The sequence below is a fragment of the Erpetoichthys calabaricus genome, chromosome 2 (genome assembly GCF_900747795.2).
Source record: "Erpetoichthys calabaricus chromosome 2, fErpCal1.3, whole genome shotgun sequence".
Lineage (NCBI taxonomy): Eukaryota > Metazoa > Chordata > Cladistia > Polypteriformes > Polypteridae > Erpetoichthys > Erpetoichthys calabaricus.
Window position 1 is genome coordinate 48,850,628 of NC_041395.2, and position 24,292 is coordinate 48,874,919.

Consider the following 24,292-nt stretch of genomic DNA (forward strand, 5'->3'; position numbering starts at 1 on the left):
TATGTATGTATGAGAAAAAAACGGGAGTATCTGGAGGAAAAACCACAAGAACAATAACCAGACAGGACATTCAAACCCAGGATCCATTAGACCATGATGCTAGCCACTGTACAAACCTTTATATTTGTATAGAAAATATGAGTGGATTTTAGGAATGTGGACGTGCCAGATGATGGTTTGCTGACCTATTTAGCCCTGCACCTAGTGCTGCTAGGGTAAGTGCCAGTTCCCAGCATGTCTGTAATGGTAAGGAAAAGAAAGGCTAGAGGGTTAATTCATTTAAAAGGATTTCAAAAATGGTTTCACTTTGGCATTTCTTGTGGACCATTTGCAATTATATTATTATTATTATTATTATTATTATTATTATTATTATTATTATTATTATTATTATTATTATTATTATTAACTGAGGAGCCACATGATGCGAAGAGTGTGTGATTACAGAAAAGCTTTCAATCTTTCAGGAATCCCAAACAATTTGTAAATCTTTCCAGGCCGTCTGAAGTGAAGCAGCAGCACACCAAAACGTCTTCTGTGGGAGGAGAGCAGTTGGACTGTCATGTTTGTAATTTAGAGGCGCACAAAGGTTTTATAAACGCGATCGAGCTTTTCCGTTCATCAGTTCAATGAAGAAGCATGTTTGTATTTCATTCATCTGGAAAAAAGAAAATAACAGACTGTATTCTTTCGCTCATTTCAAAGTGAAGGGGATTATGAATGATATCAAAGTTGCGCTTTTGGGCAGCGAAGGAGCCGGGAAGTCGGGTAAGAATGACATTGCGACTGCCTGGTGATCGGGAAATGGAAACGTTAGTTTTCCCGAAATGCCTGTGTAACCGAGTGTATTGCGACTGTAGGATTTTACCTAACTTTTTTAAGGTTAAATTTTCAACAAGAATAATGTCATAAACGTCTGAAATATCCCATAGTTTATGTTTTCATTTAATAATAAATTCATTAGAACGGATCCTGTTAAAACATGAACTCTCGTTTGTTGTTTCATTCATTCTTCGATTGTCGATAAATGAAAACAATAACTGCACTTAATTCGTTTTGACATGTGATGTTGACTTGGAAGATCAGAAGCGAACGTCCATTCATTTTGTGCGCCCACTTTGCCCAAATTAGGGACCGAATGGGGAAAGTTGGGATATTAAAAAAGCTTTTTTTTTTTAAATTATTGGTTCCGTTCTGTTATCATTTACATATTAATATTTATGACGGCGCTCTCCGTAGGCTAACTCTGATTTGGATTAAGCGGGGTTGAGACTATGCTGCTGAGCTATGATGGTCAATTCCCGGCACTTAACTGCCTTTCGTTTGAACGTTCTACCTGTGGTGACCTGGGTGCCAATTTTCCAATCTGTGCCAACGCCCGACGCGTCCAGGTATTTGGCTCAGCTCAGGAACTTTTTTGTCGCGTTGCTATTCAAATTGCAAACTGGAATAAATAATTTCACTGTGTTAGTTGGATGTTGTAAACAAACCTTTAGTTTGATTATTTGTCGGTGCTTTTTTCGTACAATATAAAAATTGTACTTTCCTTTTTGTTATAGAGAATGGCAAATGTATACTAATGAAGCGTTCAAACAAACACTTCAACAATCCAACCGAACAATCAATGTTTATTTTATATACAACAGCACTGATAAAATAGAAATCAACACAAGGAGCTGTACACACGAAACAGGATTGCTATGGAAAATATAAGTATAAATGTATACTACCTTTGAGCAGAATGAAGTAATACAAATCATACACAACTGTAATGAGACAGCAGTTCGACAGCTGCCTAAAGAAACCCACTTTGGTGCATGTCGCTGGGCGAGTGAAGGAACTGAAGGACCAACCCTGCTTCACCACCCGCCATTCAGCCCAAACAGATACATAAATAAACAGAACAGATTCTGGGGAAATTACACAGCCATTATTAATACATTGCAAACAACACAAAAATCGTAAAGGTTCCATCCATTAGACGGATAACAAAATGTTTTAACAGGCAATATTCAATACAACCGCTTATCTCCTCATTCACCCTATGAATATCAAGAATACTTCTGCAGCTTCATCAATTAAGAGTTGATTCAATACAAGAAGAGGTGGGTATTCGAGTATTACCTAAAAGAAAGAGCTGTAGAGACATGCAGTACTGCAGGTGATTATTTCAAGCAGATGAAATTTGTTCAATTAAGTTTTTTCTTTTCTTTTTTTTATATTATGCCCTCTCAGAAAGAAGGATTTCTACAAAGTTAAAGGCAGACCACTACATAATTATGGAAGGCATTATATGTTATGGATGGATACTGTAGAGAGAAATCAAAGGCACTATATGCATTATAATAATAGAGATAGGAAAGGCACTATATAGATAGATAGATAGATAGATAGATAGATAGATAGATAGATAGATAGATAGATAGATAGATAGATAGATAGATAGATAGATAGGAAAGGCACTATATAATAGATAGATAGATAGATAGATAGATAGATAGATAGATAGATAGATAGATAGATAGATAGATAGATAGATAGATAGATAGATAGGAAAGGCACTATATAATAGATAGATAGATACTGTAGGTGCCATATTATACATATATATCTATAGATGAAAGGTACAATATGACAGCACCATGTTGTTACTTTTGAATAATTATTACTATTAATCACTATTTAATAATGAGTTCCAGTACTTCAGTATTTATTCATATGCTTATTGTACTACTACTTTAATCTGATATTTTTCTATTTATTGAATACTAGGGGGCTCCTCCCCCTGCTCGCTTCGCTCGCCAACCCCCGTGTTTGGTTTACCAGTTATACAATACAATACAGTTTATTTTTTGTATAGCCCAAAATCACACAAGAAGTGCCGCAATGGGCTTTAACAGGCCCTGCCTCTTGACAGGCCCCCAGCCTTGACCCTCTAAAAAGACCAGAAAAATGGAAGAAACCTAGGGAAAGGCAGTTCAAAGGGAGACCCCTTTCCAGGTAGGTTGGGTGTGCAGTTGGTGTCAAAAAGAAGGGGGTCGATACAATACAGTACAATACATAGAACAGAATAAATCCTCAATACAGTATAAAAATAAAAATTCTAGAAGTACGGAGTAGAATTTCACATTTGATGATATCACATAATATGATTTGGATTTGTTTTAAGTCCTGGAGACCTCATTCATTAAGCTGCCTCCCCCATTTTGCCATTCCACATCTGAAATAGTGCTAATCCGATGAAAGGACTGTCGCGCTGCCCTTTGATCTCTTTAAAGCCTGTACAGCCGCTGTCCTTTTTGCTACGGCCCTGGGACAATCTCTTGGCACCAAGTCTCATGTTTACGGTCCCCGTGAGACGCACCGTGGCAAGTCTCCTTGGTCTCGCGGGTGTTTAAAACGTCTTCCGAAATGATCACATATTGTAGCCTTGCATTTGCTTTCCAGGACAGGATTTCTTTTTATAATAGAGAGGTATCTTTTGACATTGCTGACATAATGGTCAACGACAAACTATAATCAGAGATACTTGAATGCACAGTTTGCTGTCTTTTATGCTGAACTGCCCAGAGAAAGTTGAAGTTTTTATCCAAATTAACGATGTAACTCATTTTCAGGAAGCACACCCTAGGACAGTGAGATACATAATTTTCTAAAAGATGATTTTGGTATGGCATAGGAGTGTTGATCAGTGATTAACGAGAGATCTTAAGTAGCACCTTGAAGCAGAGAGAGTGAGAGATAGAAGAGAGTGAAGCAGTCATCTCCATTTGAGTTTGTTACGCTTTAGTGAAGTCATTAGGTTGTGTCTGGACCACAAATGTGTGTATGAAGGCCAGGGTTTGATCCAATGTGAAGGTAAAAGTCTCGACGAATGCTGTGGGTGAACTCCATCTCTGTTGCTTCATGTTCTGCTTATATTTTAGGTTACAGGTTTTGTAATTGTGTTCAGATTTTCACATCATGTTACATGTTGGCTGGAAATGAAAGTAATCATTTTACTGTAATCTGTGCATATGACAATACTACTACAAGTACTACTACATTAAACTCTAATGAGACCAAAATAACAATACTTATAATTTACATAAATTCATTAAAATTTTAGCACTGATAACTGATTTTTACAATATAATGACTTTCTTTTTTCAGCTGTCCTGGTGCGTTTTTTAACAAAAAGATTCATTGGTGAATATGCATCTGATGCAAGTGAGTAATGCATTTTTTTACACTTTGTTGTGTGTACTATATTTGCATGAAGTAAATTACCTTTAGATGATGTTTTTTTTGTAATTTTATGGAACTAGTTGACATAAGTAGCCACTTTAAAAGAGCAGTGTAGTTTCTCAGCATTGAGAATGTGGTTAGAGAATGAAAGCTTTAAGACACTAATGGGAAGAAAAATCAAATTACAAAGGAAACAAGAGAGTCAACATAAACCTTCAGGGTCAAGGTCAGCCCTGTGTATCAGGTGGGGTGGTCGAGCCAAAGCACTCACCTACTCATTTTCCACCTCTGCCTCACCTTGGCTTATTCCTATCAAAATAGCCCTTTCCCTAAACTCTTCTCTTGACTCTACACTCAACTAAATACAGTAATCCCTCCTCCATCGCGGGGGTTGCATTCCAGAGCCACCCGCGAAATAAGAAAATCCGCGAAGTAGAAACCATATGTTTATATGGCTATTTTTATATTGTCATGCTTGGGTCACAGATTTGCGCAGAAACACAGGAGGTTGTAGAGAGACAGGAACATTATTCAAACACTGCAAACAAACATTTGTCTCTTTTTCAAAAGTTTAAACTGTGCTCCATGAGAAGACAGAGATGACAGTTCCGTCTCACAATTAAAAGAATGCAAACATATCTTCCTCTTCAAAGGAGTGCGCATCAGGAGCAGATTATGTCAGAGAGATTGAGAAAAGCAAACAAATCAATAGGGCTGTTTGGCTTTTAAGTATGCGAAGCACCGCCGGTACAAAGCTGTTGAAGGTGGCAGCTCACACCCCCTCCGTCAGGAGCAGAGAAAGAGAGAGAGAGAGATAGAGAGAGACAGAGAAAAACAAACAAGCAAAAATCAATACGTGCCCTTCGATCTTTTAAGTATGCGAAGCACTGTGCAGCATGTCGTTTCAGGAAGCAGCTGCACAGAAGGTAGCAACGTGAAGATAATCTTTCAGCATTTTTAGACGAGCGTCCGTATCGTCTAGGTGTGCGAACAGCCCCCCTGCTCAATCCCCCTACGTCAGGATCAGAGAAAGTCAGCGCAAGAGAGAGAGAGAGAAAAGTAAGTTGGGTAGCTTCTCAGCCATCTGCCAATAGTGTCCCTTGTATGAAATCAACTGGGCAAACCAACTGAGGAAGCCTGTACCAGAAATTAAAAGACCCATTGTCCGCAGAAATCCGCGAACCAGCAAAAAATCTGCGATATATATTTAAATATGCTTACATATAAAATCCGCGATAGAGTGAAGCCGCGAAAGGCGAAGCGCGATATAGCGAGGGATTACTGTATCTAATTTGATGTAGCTTTAACCATGTCTGATGGTCCAGAATCACATCTGGGTTAGCTTTTCCTGTAGCCTCTAGAAGACTTCTGTGTTCTTGTATTTACTGAAACAGGAGTTCAGTGAGCCTCTGCTCATTTTTTTAAAGAAAGACAGCATATTCCCACCCATTTAATTGAGGCATGAGTCATTTAATGGCCTGTGGATTCTCAGACTTCTTTCCAGACCTCACTGGGTACCTCAATCATCTAAGGAGGCAGGTTAGTATCCTAGTTGAAAGAAGGTACCTTCAATATTCACTTTCAGATTGAGTTAATGATCAGGCACCCTGAGGATGTACACAGTTTTCTGTCTTTGAGTGTTGTGGAGACAACTCAGCCTATTCCCTGTGCGCCAGTCTTACTGTTTTGCAGTGGTTCCCTTATCTACTGTAGATCACTTCTGGTTCACCACACTTGACAGGATCTATTGCCACACAGCAGCCTCTTTCTTTTCTTTTCTTTTGTCCCTCCCTCGTTCTGTGTATCTCTCTCACCCTGTTTTGGTAGCTTTCTTGGGTCTCTCATCACTTGGACATCTTAGTCAAACACTTGCTTATGGCAATTTATTGCCTGCTGGGCACCCCTTGACACCATATCTATGAAAACAGTCTATTGGAAGGTTGTGCAAAATAATAAACACTTGCTTCTGTATTTTAATTAAAATATCATTTTTGTTGATTATTTTCCTATTCATTCAAGTCATATTACAGCTTTTATTTTAATGTGGTAAAATTTTCTCTCCGCCTGATTTTTTCACATCTGGTAGCAATAGGAGCAAGGTCAGAAACAGCACTGCATGGGAAGCCATTCTGCTGAAGGGTACTGAAGACTTGTTCAGGTACATCAGGCTAGAAGGTGAACACTGACCCCAAATGTAAGGAGAACTTGCAAACTCCACATGGATGATATTGCAACTGGGAACTAAATCTGAGTTTAAACAGATGTCATTATTATTTCTTATTGCTCCTTGCTTCTATTGCCATATAAACACAATTTATAAAATAATGTACAGCCATCAGTTTAGGGAATCTGCATAATTTAGTTCCAGGGTTGCAGTAGTGAGAGCCCATCCAGGGTTAGGAACACATTCTGGATGGGGCCCCAGCCCATAACTGAGCACACTTACACACATTTAGGGATAATTTTGGCTGCTAGGATATCAAGAAACAAAAAACACAGGATTACTTGTATGAAAAACTCACCAAGAAAGGAAAGAACTCTACGCAGTCCATTCTTTAGGAAGAGGGCAGTACAAGCCATAGCAACATCCCAATTGAAACTCCTGTTTGTGAGCTCAACCTGCAAAGGAGGCTGAATAATAAATGGCGTAAATACAGCATGTCTTTATGACTTGAGTCTAAGTCCATAACTGCCCTAGCACTATGTTAGTATTATATATAATATTGCTACTTCTAGATATGGAAAATGCATTCAAAAGATTTACATTTGAATATTTATTTGTCATATTACGTACATTTGAGTTTAAAACCAATATAGCAGTGCAAATAAAATTATAAAATTATTTTACTCTAACAATGAGGCCTCAGTTCATGTAAACAGTAAGAACTGGGATTTTTTAAATTTATGGACATGGTACTTGTCAAGGATGCTGCCTGTCACTGATTCTTTTCCTATTGCAGACAAGCTACTTGGCATTTACTTGTGTAATCAACTAGAAATTGTGAACATTGTGAAGAATGAAAATCTCTTGTTGACATGGAGCCTTTTATATTAATTACCCAGATTCATCACACAAACACAATCTTCCAGTAGCACATTTCTTTTAGTATGTGAATGGTAGAAATTTTCTTAAGGGTAACCTGGTAAAATTTTCTTTATCTTTTGATAATATTAATGGTTAAAAGTGTGTTATCAATTAATAATGAAGATATAAGCTGCATCTGCAGATTCTACCAACAGATCTCAAAGTGTGCAATCCTAAATGTTCTAAGGCAATGCAATGAGAGCATACATGTCATACTTTATTGAACTTTGAGCTGATAGTCTGTGCACAGGGTACTGTAAAAGTGTTTTACATTGTGCCATTTTTCTTCTTGTTCTACCTGCTTCGTTAAAGGGATGCTATCAGGTTTTATTGCTCAAGTAATTTAATGTCCATTTCCTACATGCCCGTGTAGTCAAGCTCACCTTTTACAGATGCAGGTCATGTTTTGTAATTAAAGGGATCAAAGTTTAATATTGACATTTTGCCTGAAGGGTCTGAATAGAGGACATGTCGTAGACTAACTTAAGCCGAGTTATAAAAAGCATCCTGTGACATTCACAAAATAGGATTCAAATGTTCACAGTGTTTAATTCTCCTGCAGTACTTTTAATTATTATTATTAAAAAGGCCAGCAATTCTCTCATATAAACTAAAAGTTAAGTTTATTTCCTCCACAGTTGGACCTTTTAAATAGAATCTCAGGTAACAAATGGAAGCCGGCCTTCGAATATCTTTATCAATTGATGCAAAGTATCTGTAACTCAATGAAAATCTCTACATCACACACAGCAGTTTCAAATAAGAGTATCCAAATTTATCCAAGACAAGTTCTGAAATGTGAACAGTTTCTTCCAGTGCCTGCATCATAAGGTCTTGTGCTTTGATTTTGCATTCATAATTATTTCAAATCCTGACAGTGTTACTTAGTACCAAATGATGGAACAACATTGTGCTTCAAAAAACCCTTTGTTTGCTCAAGGTCTTATCTTAATCAGTTCCTCCTCTAAACTCAGTTGGAGAAGAATGACTTATTTTAACTTAAAATAAGAAAAACTACACTTGGAACAGTCCAAAGCATTAAAAATGTTCATTTTAAAATAACCAAGCTGGGCCTCTGTTACTCTGTTTGATGTCTCAATATCTAGGAAGGCCTATTTCATATTGGTGTCTTCAGTCACATAGAAGTTTTGGAGTTGGGTTGGAGAAGGGCATTGACAGTGATGTGAAATATGAATCTATGGAATGTTGAACTGATTGTATCATTGATTGATTTGTATTCAATTCACTGTAATGTAAATTATAAAGTCACTCAGTCAATCAGCAAATTCAGTGTTAAGCAACTGTCTACTAGATTGTCTCCTGTTCATGTAACATCAGTTTGGAGAATCTGCATCATTCAGATGAAGAATGTACCTAAATTCCTAAACCTATTCCAATGTACGTATACTGAATGCAGATGTTGGATTATATGCACATGGAACAGAAAAATGCCCTGGACAAGAAACTGTTCACCTTCATATTTATAATTTTACTGCCAACATCTGCTTTGAGACTTTGGAAGGAAATGGATAGCGGTGAACTGACATTCACATAGCTAGATATGGAAAGAAGATGGTGCGCTACTACTTCTTTTTACAGTCATGGCCAAAGGTTTTGAGAATGAGACAAATATTCATTATCACAAAGTTTGGTGTCTCAGTTTTTATGATGGCAATTTGCATATACTCCAGAATGTTATGAAGAGTGATCAGAAGAATTGCAATTAATTGCAAAGTCCCTCTTTGTCGTGAAAATGAACTTAATCCCAAAAAAACCATTTCCACTGCTGTTGTGAAGGAGTCTTCAGGGTGCCCAAGAAAGTCCAGCAAGAACTAGGACTGTCTCCTAAAGTTGATTCAGCTGCGTGATCGGGGCACCACCAGTGCAGAGCTTGCTCAGGAATGGCAGCAGGCAGGTGTGAGTGAATTTGCACGCACAGTGAGGTGAAGACCTTTGGAGGATGGCCTTGTGTCAAGAAGGACAGCAAAGAAGCCAAGAAAAACATCAGGGACAGACTGATATTCTGCAAAAGGTACAGGGATTAGAGTGCCAAGGGTCTGGGGTAAAGTCATTTTCTCTGGTGAATCCCCTTTCCGATTGTTTGGGGCATCTGGAAAAAAAGGTGTGCCATGCCAACAGTAAAGCATCCTGAGACCATGTGTGGGGTTGCTTCTCAGCCAAGGAAGTGGGCTTACACACAATTTTGCCTAAGAACACAGCCATGAATAAACAATGGTACAGAAACATCCTCTGAGAGCAACTTCTTCCAACCATCCAAGAACAGTTTGGTGATGAACAATGACTTTTCCAGCTTGATGGAGCACTGTGCCATAAGGCAAAAGTGACAACTAAGTGGCTCGGGGAACAAAACATCCTCAGGCCTTAATCCCATTAAGAACTTTTGGTCAATCCTGAAGAGGCAGGAGGACAAACAAAAACCCACAAATTCTTACAAACTCCGAGCATTTATTATGCAAGAATAGGCTGCCATCAGTCAGGATTTGGCACAGAAGTTGATCGACAGCATGCCAGGACGAATTGCAGAGGTCTTGAAAAAGAAGGGCCAACACTGCAAATATTGACTCTTTGCATAAACTTAATGTAATTGTTAATAAAAGCCTTTGAAACATATGAAATGCTTGTATTATACTTCAGTATACCATAGAAACATCTGACAAAAAGATCTAAAAACACTGAAGCAGCAAACTTTGTGAAAACCAATACTTGTGTCATTCTCAAACCTTTTGGACACAACTGTACACTCAAACTTGTGAACCAGTGTTTACAAGTTGCTGTCAACATAGAAAAATCTGAGGATTCTACCAAAAATTTGGTGTCAGGGCAAGGAAACACAAGGAAACAGAAATTCTGATCAATCACACATTTACAGATCATAGACATCCTCACTGTTTAAATATAAGGAAAGAGCATAGCATTGAGACCCGTATATGGATATTACCATGTGTGGCATCTGAACAACGTCTATCTATTATAAAAAGAAATCCTGTCCCCTGTCCTGATAGTCTACGATACGCAATCTTTCTCGGAAGATAATTTAAAGACCTGCGAGACGAAAGAGACCTGCCACAGTGCGTCTCACGGGAACATAGAACGAGAGTCTTGCAAGACACACCCTACTTACAAGCAATATCAAAAAAAACAAATCAGTATTGTAAAGGCAGTCATGCAGTACACACAGCTCCAGGGCTCTCAGTGCATATAAAGTGTATAAGGTCAATACGGTAGAAATGAATAGGGTAGAAATGAAATGAATAGGGTAGAAATGAAACGTCGACGATTAAACAAAGAAGAAAGAAAAGCACGGAGAAAAGAGACTCAAATGCGTTGGATAGAAAAAAGAGCAAAAAAGAATAATCGAGGTGCAAATAAGGAAAGTAATTATCAGCCCGGAACAAGTGGAACTGAAAAAAAAGCACGTCCAATCCGGCTCAGAATTAAATGACAGTGAGTAAAAGACAAAGTAGAACTTCATAGTTTACAAACGTTGGCGCTAAACACATGCAGAGCAGGTTAGAGACTATGAAACCAGGGAAATTAGAAAGGCTCAAAAAAACCAAAAAAAAAAACATTGGCGCTATACACATGTGGAGAAAGTTAAAGGATATGAAAGTAGGAAAATTAGAAAATATAACAAAGTAAAGATCGCAGTAGTGCAAACAAACAAACTGCCTCATTTAACTATGCACCAGTCTAACTTTGGTTTTGCACAATAATTACTACACTATTGCACCTTAACACTTAATTCTACTTTATTCATATAATTTTACTTATTTATTATGTTCTACTATACTGTTATCTTTCAATCTATGACTTTTTGTTAATCTAACTGATATTCTTCTAACTTTGCACAGTTTTTGATAAGCGGATCAGGATACATTTCACTGTGTGTTGTCCTGTATAACTATACATGTGACAAATAAAGAATCTTGAGAATTTCAAAAACAGAGTTTACCGCACATGCATTTATTGGTTACTTTGTTAATGTATATATATTTATCTGTCTGCTTATTTAAAGACCTAAATTTACCCCAGGAGTCAAAAAAGTTCTGTCTAGCCCTTGTACAAAAACCTAGACAAAAACTGGGGTATCACCTTGGTAACCCCATGTGCTTTTGGAACTGTGAGAGGAAAATAGCACGACTTTACAGACAGGAGTCCAATGCAGAACTCTACTTACTTTGTTACTTTGTAAAAAAAAATTATTAACTGCTGATGATGTCGATTGTTTTGTCTATGCTGAAATTCCAAACAGAGAAACCTATCCTGACCTCATTAAAAAGATTCAGCATATTGGGACTTGCAAGATTACAAATATTGTTTTTACAGAAGTTCTGAAATAAAAGTGAAACTAATGAAATAGCAACAATTCAAAGAAAAAACAATCTTAAAAGTGTGTATCCGGAAAACCAAATACGGGGGTTGGCGAGCGAAGCCCCCTAGTCTTCTAAAATACAATTTTACACCAAGAAGTTCTTCCATTAAAAACAAGTCAGTGCCTTCACTAGAATCATCTTTATGAAAATTTCCGGTTTCTTTATTTGTCAGCTATAGACTTTCACTGGACTATATCATCACTGGACTATATTAACATTTTAGAATTTCCACCCATCCATCCATTATCCAATCCACTATATCCTAACTAGAGGGTCACGGGGGTCTGCTGGAGCCATTTTAGAATTTATTGAATTTATTTAAATTAATATATTGGGGTGGATCTTGCCTTTTGGCTAATGGGATATATGCAGGCTAGAAGATGGATGGATGGATGGATGGATAACCTGGAACAATGTTGGGAACAGAACCTTAAATCTAGATTCCTAGATAGTTCATGGAAGTCAGTTCTAGATAGAGTACATTATTCATCAATTTGCAGGAGATCTGGTTTAACTCTAATTTGGTTTATTTCTCTCTTGTAGTTTATTAGAAATATGCCCTGGATTAAAGTCTATTTGTAGGAGATGTTTTCAGCTTGCAACCTCTAACACATGTTTTGACCATGTCCCCTGCTGAATTATACTTTTAAGCCATTGTCAGTAAAGCTTATGATTATCACAAAGCCTCATCCTTGAATTTTCATTTCTCAGATTGATGGCACACGAAACATTTGTGCCAATGTAGAGTACTTGTGCGCCATATCAGTTTTCTTCATTCGATAAATTCTAACATGACATAACCCATTCCAAAAACTTCCATCAGACAATGTCAGTTTGTGCAGGGAAAGCTAAAACAGCACGTCACCTAAACAGTTTTTTTCCACGTGCAGTTATTCTTACTATTCAGGACTGAGCTTCTACTCAGTATCCATGCATATTTGCACATTAGACTGTCTGGACATTTTAAGCGTACTATTTCTTTATTTTTTTGTATTGCCCTTTGTATGCTGCATCATATTTTATCATTTTATATTTTATTTTCTTATATTTATCTTTTCTATTCTGTGTTGTCCTTGTATGTTGCACCAATACTATCAAGATAAATTCCTAGCACACATTAGGTACCTGGCCAATAAAGTGAATTCTGATTCTGATGACTGCTGTAGTACAATAAGACAATGTTGTTATATTACTTAAATTTATAGAAAATTTTAATTTGCATTGCAAGAAACAATTAACAGCTTTTCAGTTTATGGCAGCTTCTCAGTGACGTGACCCTCAATTTGCACTATTTTCAGCAATCAGTGAACACAGCTTTGTTAACAGCAGTTCAGTTCCATAGCCACTAGGCCAGTGATGAGCAACATTGGTCCTAAAGGGCTGCGGTACCTGCAGGTTTTTGTTCATGCCCAGTTGCTAAATTAGAAACAATCCTAGCTAATAATTTAATTCCATGGCTTGTTAGCATTTTAACTCTGCAATTTCTGTTCATTTTTATATTGTAGATTTTCTCCTTTCTAAGGATATAATCCAAATTTGTTGAAGGTTAAAGCAAACAATTATTTCACAGTCCTTCACTTTCTTCTCTTCACATTCCATCCAAGTATTTTGTTGAAGCAAATAGTGCACGATGAATACACACGGGTATAAATGGAAACAAGCTAGATGAAGAACTGCTGGTGCTTTTGTCATTTGCATCCTATTGCTAATAAGGTGCAATTAAAAACAATCAGTGTAGCTGGTTAAGACTAAAATAAGCAATAAGGTTTCAAAATCTTAACAAGCAAGAAATTTAGCAGAAAATTGTCACTTGACCAGTGCTTCTTCAGAAATAATTAATTTCTTATTTAGCAACTGTATTGGAACAAAAACTTGTGGCCACTGTGGCCCTCCAGGACCATTGTTGCTCACCACTGCAATGGGCCATGCTACCTGTTATAAAACAGAAAGCAGCGAAAAACCATGAAAATACGAACAATTCAATATTGCTGCATTTCAGACCTCAAGATAGAAAATATGAGTTATAATTGATAATGAATAATGAATGTACAAAAATTTGATGCATAATTTCCTTTTTTCTAATCTTGTGGAAGTTTTATTTCCCTGGATTATTTGGTGTAACTACAACATCATTTACGTTTTCATGATGGAATTATAGTATGTCTGTTGGAAAGATGTATCCATTTACATTTTAACTCTTTAGGGAAAATTGCATTACATCCATAGAGTGATACCTGTAAGTATGATAAACAACTCAACTGTTGTCTTGTATTTTGTCCCTTGAAGGAAACCCCAACAGCCAACAGGAATGCACAGATAGAGTTAGATCACCCAGGGTAAATGGCAGCTACAACTACCTAAAAGGAAAAGGATTTCTCTGACAGTCATTCTTTATTCTAAAAGCATACCAGGGGCACAAATTAACTGATGAATCTGAAGAGCAGAGTTCAAAAGGTTTGAATGTAGTTAATGTGGCAAAAATAAAAAGGAAATGGTGACAAGCACATCCATTGTAATGTGTAAAGTAAACACCCATCAGTTATTAAAACCACTCACTCTATGACAGCTTTGAGGAAGTGAAGGAAACAGTCAGGGTCAATTGCTAAGATTCTTATTTCAAAACACAGTGTGTCCATTGTAAAATAAGAGACAAAAAGGTGCTGAAGGTTTGAGGTGCCTGATGGGTAAGTCCCACTCATTTTGCATGTTGTTTGTTGGGTATCCCCAAACTTTCTATTGTCAGCGAGTATTGTATGTGGGTAGAGCCAGTTGCTTTCTAATGTTGATTCTGAACATGACTAAAGTTGTGGATGATTGAGTCTTTATAAATGTTTCACCAGTGGGAAGATTCAGGTTTGAGTCATTGTTCTGTTTTAGTTAGGGATTTCTTGTGGAGGAAATAAACAGACACCTAAGTGTTTCGGTTTTAGCCACAAAGCCTTCCTGTGTTCTTTTTATCTTAGTCTATATAAATCTAGGACAAATATCAGATTAACGGTATTTAGCTCATTTTGTTACAGAGAAAACATTTAATTGTGTTATAAGTGTGAACTGGATAACCACCAGACAGTAACAGAGACTACAAAGGAGGTATTTAATGATGTGGAAATTGTAGAGGGAGAAGTTCTGCTTAGATTAAAGAGGCTAATATCTGACAAATCACCAGATCACTAAATAACATATATCCATGAGTGCTTAATTAGGTTTTTGAATGCATATATAAACCCTAGACATATATTTTTAGAAAGTGTTGCAAAGTAGGAAATATTTTCTGGTTATATTAAAAGAGTGATCAGACAGATCCAACGAACTGTAAACAAGTAAGCTTGACATGTGTCACAGGTAAACTACTGGAAAAAATTATTAAGGAAAAGGCTGATCATCACTTGACAAGAACAGGAGTTGTAGGGAATAGTCAACATGGGCTTCAACCGATGGAGATCATGTTTTACTAATATGCTGAAATTCAATGAAGAAGCATACAATCAGAGAGATGCTTGGATAGATTTGTGGCAGACGAAAGTTAATGTAGATAAATGTAAAGCATTGCACCTAGAAAGGAGAAATGTTAGATGTGAATACACAATGGGATATTTAAAACATGATAGTACATCTCATGAGAAGGATTTAGTTGTTATATCGGAGTTGTCACTCTCTACAACCAGTGCAGAGAAGCAATCAAGAAATCTAATAGAATCTTAGATTATATATCTCGATGTGTGGCATACAAGTCATGAGAGGTTATACTTAAGTTATATAACATACTAGTTAAGGTTTACCCAGAGTACAGCGTTTAGTTATGGTCTCCGTATTACAAAAAAGAAATTGCAGTGCTAGAGAAAGTCCAGAGGAGAGCAATTAATAATAATAATAATTCTTTACGTTGATATCATGCTTTTTTTTACTACTCAAAGTGCTTTTTACACAGTGAGTGGAGAGCCACTTCAACCACCACTAATGTGCAGCACCCACCTGGATGATGTGATGGCAGCCATTTTGCGCCAGTATGCTCACCACACATTAGCTGTTAGGTGGTGAAAGGATGAGAGATAGTTAGCCAATTAGAAACAGGGGATGATTAAGGGGCCATAATGATGAAGTGATGGTGGGCAATTTAGCCAGGACATTGGGATATACCTTATTCTTTATGAAGGATGCCCAGAGATCTTTCATGACCACATGTCTCATCCAAAGGACAATGCCATTTTTACAGCATAGACTCCCTGTCACTGCACTGGGGCATAGGGATCCACATTCTGACCACAGAGCAAGCGCTCCCTGCTGGCCTCACCAACACGTCATGCAGCAGCAAAACATGCTTTCCTGGTTGGTCTCTCATCCATGTACTGGCCAGACCTGAACATGCTTAGCTTCTGGTGGATGACCTGTTCTAAAGTGCATGTGGTATCACTACTGACTAGGCTAATTCTGGGACTAAGAGGTATGAGCTATGAGGACAGATTGAATGAGTTGATCCTTTTCAGTTTAAGCAAATGGAAATTAAGATGTGATATGATGAATGTGTTTAAAATTATTAACGGAGTCACTACACTGGATCCTAGATGCTACTTTAAAATAAATTCAGCAACAAATGCACAGTGACATATTTTGGACACTTGTTAAGGGCAGATTTCAAAGAAATGTAAGAAAGATTTTCTCCACGCAAAGAACCAAAGGCATATTGAAGTGATTATCATGTAGTGTTTTGCGGAGTGTAGGACTTAAGAGACCTGCAGATCTCGACTTGATGCTATCTTGGGCAATCATGGTTAATACGATCATCGATCTTGTTGAGCTGAATAGCCTGTTCTATTACAATTATTCTAAAGTCCACTAAAGTATCTCTATAAATTGTAGCTGACAATTATGCCTAAAGCACAATTACTTCCTATACATGTCCTATACTTTTAATGTCTGCAACTGCAGTCCCTCCAATGTGATGATAGGATTCCACAGTATTTGTGACCTGAACTGAAACAAAGAACACAATGAAGGAATTTGTGGCATATAGAGTCTTTTTTGCATTTTATATTTCCTTACTAAGACATACTATAGAAAATGCATGTAGATTGCGCAACATAATTTGTTTTACTCATTTTTAAAAATCGAACATCCATGTCTGCAAAGTCTGTTTTTATAACAGGGCATTGATTCTTTAACTTTTCCATTTTGTAGGTTCCTTATACCATAAAAGACTTTCAGTTGATGGCAGGCAGTTGAATCTAGAAGTGTATGACCCAAGCCCCAGGGTAAGTAAGATCTGATCTGATTACTGTTTTTCATCTCTTCATAGTGCCTTACAAAAGCAGACAAAACAGTATGCAACTGGAATCTGTAAAAGAAGTAAATGTAAAATGGTAATTCTGACCTTTGTGTATAAACCCACTTGCTGGAGAGACTCGATATTGTAACACTCTCTTTTAAAATTCCATTATGTTTTGAGAAATAATTTTGAACTGTCATGGCACAAATGTGGAGGAACCAAATCTGATATCTGTTAGGTTACTACTGCACAAACAGGTCTTCGCAAGTGGGGCCATTCAAGAGTGGTTGACAATGTTATTAATAAGTGAATTTAGTGGAGCAGAAAAATGAAAAAAAAACAAGTTCTAAACTGATCAGTGAAAAATAAATAAATACAATGGAATAGTGGAGAATGTAGACAAAGAATTAAGCGCAAACGTAAAATCCAGGTGACTTAAAAACAGTAAAATGTACTTAAAACATGGAAAAATGCACTGAAACCTAGACGTGGAAGACTCAATGGCTGATTCCAAAGTGATGGACTGGAGGCACGTGAGCATTTTGTTTTGTTAGATGAGCTTAAATTAACCTCAGGTGATGGCTGTATTACTGAAGTTGAAAATCAATAGAAAGAAGAAGACATAATCAGTTGCACTTGCTCAGGGCATTGCATATCTGTATGTCTCTAGGTCTGGATTCTAGCCCAGCCAAGACCATCTTGCTTTTTTATTTCCATCTAACTTTTTTCTATAGATTGCCAGAAAGCAATCACACTGGAGTGTTAAAACTGATGTGAATTAATATCTGAAAATTTAGAAGCACCATTATCAAAAACCAGATGTCTAAACCATAAAGAAATCTAAATATGATTTTGCATTAATCATTAATAAAAGGATGTGATTATCACCACAACCAAGACAATAAAACTGTGAACTGAGTTGAGAGGTTCAGTGCTTTAAATTGTTAGCCAGAAGATGGTGGTATAAAACAGTTAAAATTACACAACAAAATTGTATATTTTTCTTAAACTAAATTATTTATACCAAACATAAATGGTCATATTTCTTGAGGTTTAAGCTTTCAAAATATCCATAACAGGTGAATAGAAAAAAATAAAAGCAGAGTAATGCAAATTTCTAATAAGGTGTCCCAGTTCTTAACAACTAGCAGAGCATCTTTGTCAATATTTAATGAAAATTTCAAGGTACATGGTTCAAAAAGCACATCTGGTAAATGGCATAAGAAATCCACAGAGGAACAAAGACCACAAACATACATCAAGGGGAAACACAAAAGTACTACTACTAAGAGTGAATGCCACTACAAGGTAGTTGTGGCAGCAAGTGTCTTACATAGTATATTGCTGATTCAATCAAGGCATACACCACAATAACTGGAGTAAAGTAGTGAAGATAAACTGATAAGACAAGACAAAATGTAACCCAAGATCATACAAGGTAGCAAAACTAACAGAAAACAGGGCTACCATTCATGCAAGCATGGCAATCAGGCTAAGGTGAGAAAATGGTAAATTTACCTTTCACTAAAAATGGTCAGAAAATAAAAAATGAAAAGACATCACATAAATCATTGTGAAAGGGTGCAGTAAAATGGTGCAAAATATGAAAAGCTAGAGATGTTGCTCCGTAATCTAGTCAGTGAGAGCAGACTAATGTGATTGTGGCGTTATTGTCTTTTGCCAAGCAACAGTAGTGCTGGTTAGCCATTAGAGGTGTGGCATTGTTGGGTACAATATATTACATAGCAAAAACTTCAATTTATAGAGAAAATCCACAGTAACTCATAGAAACCATACAGACTCCTGGCAGAGGGCACCGTAATTGGGAATCCAGATGAGATCGTAACATGAAAATGTGCTGCGCTGTCTTCTGTGCTCCCATATACATGATCAGTTTAATTCGCTTGCATGATTCGTAAAAGTGTGAGAGTCAAAATAACTCACTCAAAAACTTAAATAACTCTAAAATGGCTCACTTCACCTTTTCAGATATAGTAAATATCAATATAGTTATAATGTTTCAGACTGCAATGCTTTGCAAAAAACGAATAAACATTTAAAAAAATGTTCATTTTCCCAGAATGGTGAAAAGCAATGCATCTTAGAAGAACTATTGGAATGGGCGGATGGATTTATAGTGGTTTATAACATCAGTGACCGTGCCTCCTTTATCGCTGCCAAAGAAATTGTGCACCAGATCAAGACAACCCTAATGGACGTCTCTAAAGGGTAAGTCACATTACTCATTTGGTTTGTGAAATACCAGGGCAAACAAGAAAAGAGTTGGCTCTTTATGACTGCATTCCTTTGGCTGTGCATGGAAACTCCGCTTTTAGATGTCAGTCGGCATGGGACTGGTTGGCTTTAAGCTTAAAAAAATGTTACATTAAGAGCCAAATTCTGCATTTTTTTAATAAACACTCTCTCCATTTTGAAAGTCCTGTTGTGTGTTCATTTATACAGTATATCTACAAAAGTCTGTTTTTCATTATTCTCCAGTAATAGTCACACAAGAGACTCATCCCAACTTCTAATGATTTGCATTGTTTGGAATGAGAAAGGAAAACAGAGCCTTTGCTTTTTAAAACACAAAATCTGTGATCACATTGCACTTAATTTAAAAAGTTTGGAAAATGGTCAAAATAGCATCAGGAACAATGCAATAAAAGGAAAGAAAAGGAGAGCTCAAGGAGAGGGAAGGAAAGATGAGAGAGGAAATACTGGGGAGAAGTCTGGGCAGACGATGTGTTCAAAATGTTCAAGAAGTTTAGTGATGTAACAGTGTGGATCACAGTATGACAGATATTCAGAGGCATGGATATTTAAAAAGTAAGAAAGAGACCAGATGGATGCATTTGAAAAATGAGCATGAGCTACCATGGAAATAAACCAGTGGCATGACCATTAGACACAAGAATACATCATGCAAATGGCAGGTGTTCTCGGAAAGCTTTTGAAGAGCTTTCTAAAACATACATTAACTAGGAATGACTCATTCTACAAGGAGAAAATCTGGCAGGCGAAGTACTCAAGAGAAAGTCAAAAGGAAAGAGATTAACAGGAAAATGTTATCAAGTGGTAAGTCTAGAAAAAACCTGTGGATGATAGGGGGCACTCTTAAACCAGATAATGCACACGTGGGAAATATAAAATTAACAAATGACAAAGAGTACAAAACTAAGGAAAACAAATACTAGATAACTAACTAATAATACTAACTAGATCTCCACTTTCAAAAAAAAGAAACCACCATGCCAAGGATTCTTTCTTCTCACTTTCCAGTTGAGCTCCAATCACCAATAAGACTCCTCACTCAAAACCCACCAACATGTTTGACTTTTAAACCCTGGCCAGGAGTTACTTGCAAGGAAATCGTGAAGGTAACATCCAGAGTCAGGAATTCTATCTGAAGCTCCTTCAGACATTCCCCTTAAACTATTCCTGCTGCCCCCGTTGTCTCCACAGGCATCAGGTATTGCAAGCATTTATATCCCAGTTAGCCTGACCACCATAATATGTGCCAGGGGACAGGTAAATTGCTTAAGAATGGGGATACCCATCAGACTGAGGCTTTTCCCATAATATAGTGTTGTTCTATGGGTGCCTTTTGCCCCTAATGTAGATGCAGTAGGGTGCTCTTAATTCACACAAGGGTTATTGCCCTTCTGCTTGTACTTCAACAAGGTTACTACCATGGCTAAATCTGTTGATATTTCCAGCGCTGTCTTTCTTAGGGTCTTTCCCACTAGCACCAGACCACCTGCTTCTCTGCAATATCAGTTCTGGCACTTCCCTAAAGTCCACATATACATGATCATGGAGTACAGGAAGCAGTTTTTGGCACACCACAGACCTGTGATGTGATTCAGTATGATCATTTGACCAGAGACACAATATTAGCAAATACACACAATGATCTCATATAAAAGAATAATGCAGCTAGCTCGATAATTTGGCACACATCCCCAAATTTTTAAAGGATAAGAATATAAAAAGTAAAACCTATTTCCAGAAATATATTACCATTGGTTTGGGCTAAAAATAAGGAGTCTGATAGTATATACCAGGACAGAATGAGTAAGGGTATCACCAGAATGACAAATTTCAGGAAGAAATCCCACAGAAAGAGAATACAGGGAGCAACACTGCCAGTAAAATGAAAGGGTATGTGTATACCAGTGCAGGAGCACATAGGGTGTTGTGGGCACTACATTGTGTAAGTGTGTTTGATGCCCTGGCAGGGCATTAGGCAGGGGTACCACCAAGAGAGAAAGAAAGAGGTGGTCTAGCTAGAAGCATTCAATGCTAACCTGTGACACCAGAGCAGGTGACACAGCAGTCTTTGCAAAAAAAGAATGAGATCAGAGAGAAAATTCAATGAGGTGATAACACCACCTCACCACCAGAGTGATCACGGCCCCACAGTGATCAATGAATAGTTTGAAAAGGATGACAGCAATGTCACCATCCCAGTCAGCACTTCGAATGGTACAGTATATAGTGAAGCATCTGAGGAATCACCTAAGGCAGTATTTTAGAACAGTTTTAAAAACACAGATAATAGTTTCTCATGGAAGAATTGTGTTGCATTCCTCTAGTCCAATTCCAGACACATACAGAGATCTCTTAGACCAGGGGTGGGCAGATTCAGTCCTGGAGGGCCGCAGTGGCTGCAGGTTTTTGCTCCAACCCAATTGCTTAATAAGAAGCCCTTATTGCTCAAGTAACACTTCAGCTTCACTTTAGTTGTCTCGCTCGTTAAGATTTTGAACCCTTATTGCTTATTTTAGTCTTAAACAGCTGTAGTCTTGGTTTTTAATTGCTCCTAATTAGCAATACCATGCAAATGACATAAGAGACCAGCATTTCTCCATTTAGCTTGTTACCATTTACACCTGTGTGTATTTATCACGCACTATTAGGTTTAATTAAATACTTGGAAGGAAAGTGAAGAGAAAAAAGTGAAGCACTGAGAATTACTCATCTGTTTTAGACTTCAAATCATTTGGATGATATCCTTAGAAAGGAAAATAAATCTAGGATATGAGAATGACCTGACATGGCAGAGTTAAAGCACTAGCAAGCCATGAAATTAAATAATTGACAAGGATTGGTTTTTAATTAAGCAACTGGGTTGGAACAAAAACCTGCACCCACTGCGGCCCTCCAGGACTGAATCTGCCCACCCCTGTCTTAGACAGCTCACCGGAACTATGTGCTACCAATTAAACGGCTGAAGAGTAACAACTTGCCTCCATCCACTCCTCATTGTCCTCATTTTTACAAGGACATGTGTTTCCACTCCTGGTTTGGAACAGCGTACCCCCTTATATTGACCAGGAGACTACAGCCTTTACCTACCTGTACAAGGGCATCCCTGGCACATGTTCAGTCGTCTGCCCTCTTGCACCCTGGAGGCACATACAGTATAACACTTTCTTCGAAGTGGCAGTTCACTTTCTCTGTACTGGTATCCTTGTTTATTTCTCTTTTTGAGATGCCTGATATAGTGACAGGGCCTACCATCTCCCCAGATGCCCTAAAAGGAGCATTGGCATACCGGTAAGCATTTTCAGTTTTGCTCTCACTGTTACGGCTCTCCTGACCTTTGTCCTTTTTTAATGCCAATATTTTGCTCACCGAATAACTCATCACACACTGCATATATTATAACTGCAACAAATTATTTTGATGCTAAATTTCTGTTAAGAGAAATCTGTCATATTTGCCTTTTACCAATTATCATCTTCTTGCAAATTTACCACCTTAGCACTTAAATGTAGTTAGTTGCAGATGTGTAAATAAACCTTAGACAGTTTCATCCTTTTTTGAATGTACTTCATTTCTAATGTCGGTCTCTCATTTCTCCTTCCTAGTGAAGTGTCCATTTATCTAATTGGAAACAAGCAGGATCTTTGCCATGCCAGACAGGTCTTTGAAGAAGAAGCTCGCTTACTTGCCATGGAAAACAAATGCCAATTTCAGGAAGTCTCTGCTGCCGAACAATATCAGGAAATCTTTACCATGTTCATAAACCTGATGCGGCACATAATGGAGCGGCTGAAGTACAGAGCAGACCGAAGGAGGAGATACAGTGGTTCAAAATCTATGGTCAAACTCATAAATAATGTTTTTGGTAGAAGAAGAAAGTCAGTGTGAATCTTATGTAAGACATGAACAGTTCCTGCAAGCTTTTGAAAAAAGGAAGTGAGAAGCAGGCATGGCAAACTTGTAAAACATGCCATTTTTTGTAGGTAGTGAACCAACTGTTAAGCTTTCTTGACTATGCAGTTTTATACACAAATGAGACTTGTAAAAAGTTTGTTAATGTATGTTCATTAATCTCCACTTTTTTCTTGTTTTGATTGAAGCATTAATATATTTATTGCAGCACCCCAAATACAACCACAGCTACACAAGTCTTGGGTTCAAACAAGTGATTTATTGCACAAAAATACCTTTCACAGACTTCAGCAAAAGTCTTCTTCTCTGTATCTTCTCTCTCTTTCAATCCTCCTCAGTAAGCTTTGACCTCATCCAACCGACTCTGTCTTCCTGACTGAGGAGAAGTAGTTTTCTTTATACTGGACCTGGTAGTACTTTCGGTGCTGCCAACCATCCACTCCAGCCAGGATGCCAACCAACCCTTGTCTTCTATGACTATATATAGTGTAAGTAAATGGGCGCTTGGTGGCACTATTGCCCACCTTTTTTCCAACAGACTGACGCTCTGGACACAAGTTTAAAGCACTAAGAAGTAGTTTAATTGTCTTCTTCTTTTCCTTCTGTGCCTCCAAAGCACCACAGCCACAATAAACACAATATATAACCACAATAATCACAATAATCTCTCCTCCACACCTCCCAGCAAGCTCTGTCACACTCCTCCCAACTCTGGCTCGCTTGCTGGGTCTCCAACAGTTCTTTATATAGTCCTTGACCCGGAAGTGCTTCCTTCCTTCCATCCTCTGTGCTCACTTCAGTTCATTAGTGATGCTCCAAGAATTTAAAAATTGCTTACTCCTTTCACAGAATCCCCACCAATATAGATGTCATTGTGGTCTACCTTCTGCTTCCTGGTTTTGCTGACATTCAGGATGAGATTGTCATCCTAGCACCACTTTTCTCTAAGCAGTTTTGTTATTGATACTAATCAGACCTATGATGGTGTTGTCATCGGAAAATCGGATGATGAAAGTTTAGTGCTGTGTCTGGCCACACAGTCAGAAGTGAGCAAGAAATACAGAAGTGGGTTAACATGGATGATGTGATGCTTTCATTACTCATTACCTTTTCTCCTTGCTCCTGCGATGTTGCTTACTT

General features: G+C 37.6%; 1 protein-coding gene across 1 annotated transcript; it reads left to right on the top strand.

The window, feature by feature from the left end:
- The first annotated feature begins 475 nt into the window (after nt 1-475).
- Nucleotides 476-23,354, top strand: rerglb (RERG/RAS-like b). Its single transcript, XM_028791339.2, has 5 exons — nt 476-768; nt 4,153-4,209; nt 16,882-16,955; nt 19,050-19,198; nt 22,846-23,354. The coding sequence occupies exons 1-5, from the start codon at nt 630-632 to the stop codon at nt 23,126-23,128; spliced, it is 702 nt and encodes a 233-aa protein (XP_028647172.2). The 5' UTR covers nt 476-629; the 3' UTR covers nt 23,129-23,354.
- The last annotated feature ends 938 nt before the right edge of the window (nt 23,355-24,292 follow it).

Coding starts and splice junctions, on each gene's coding strand:
- rerglb (XM_028791339.2), top strand. CDS start 630: ATGAAGAAGCATGTTTGTATTTCATTCATCTGGAAAAAAGAAAATAAC. Junction 4,210..16,881: donor TGAATATGCATCTGATGCAA/GTGAGTAATGCA, acceptor TCCATTTTGTAG/GTTCCTTATACCATAAAAGA. Junction 16,956..19,049: donor TGTATGACCCAAGCCCCAGG/GTAAGTAAGATC, acceptor TCATTTTCCCAG/AATGGTGAAAAGCAATGCAT.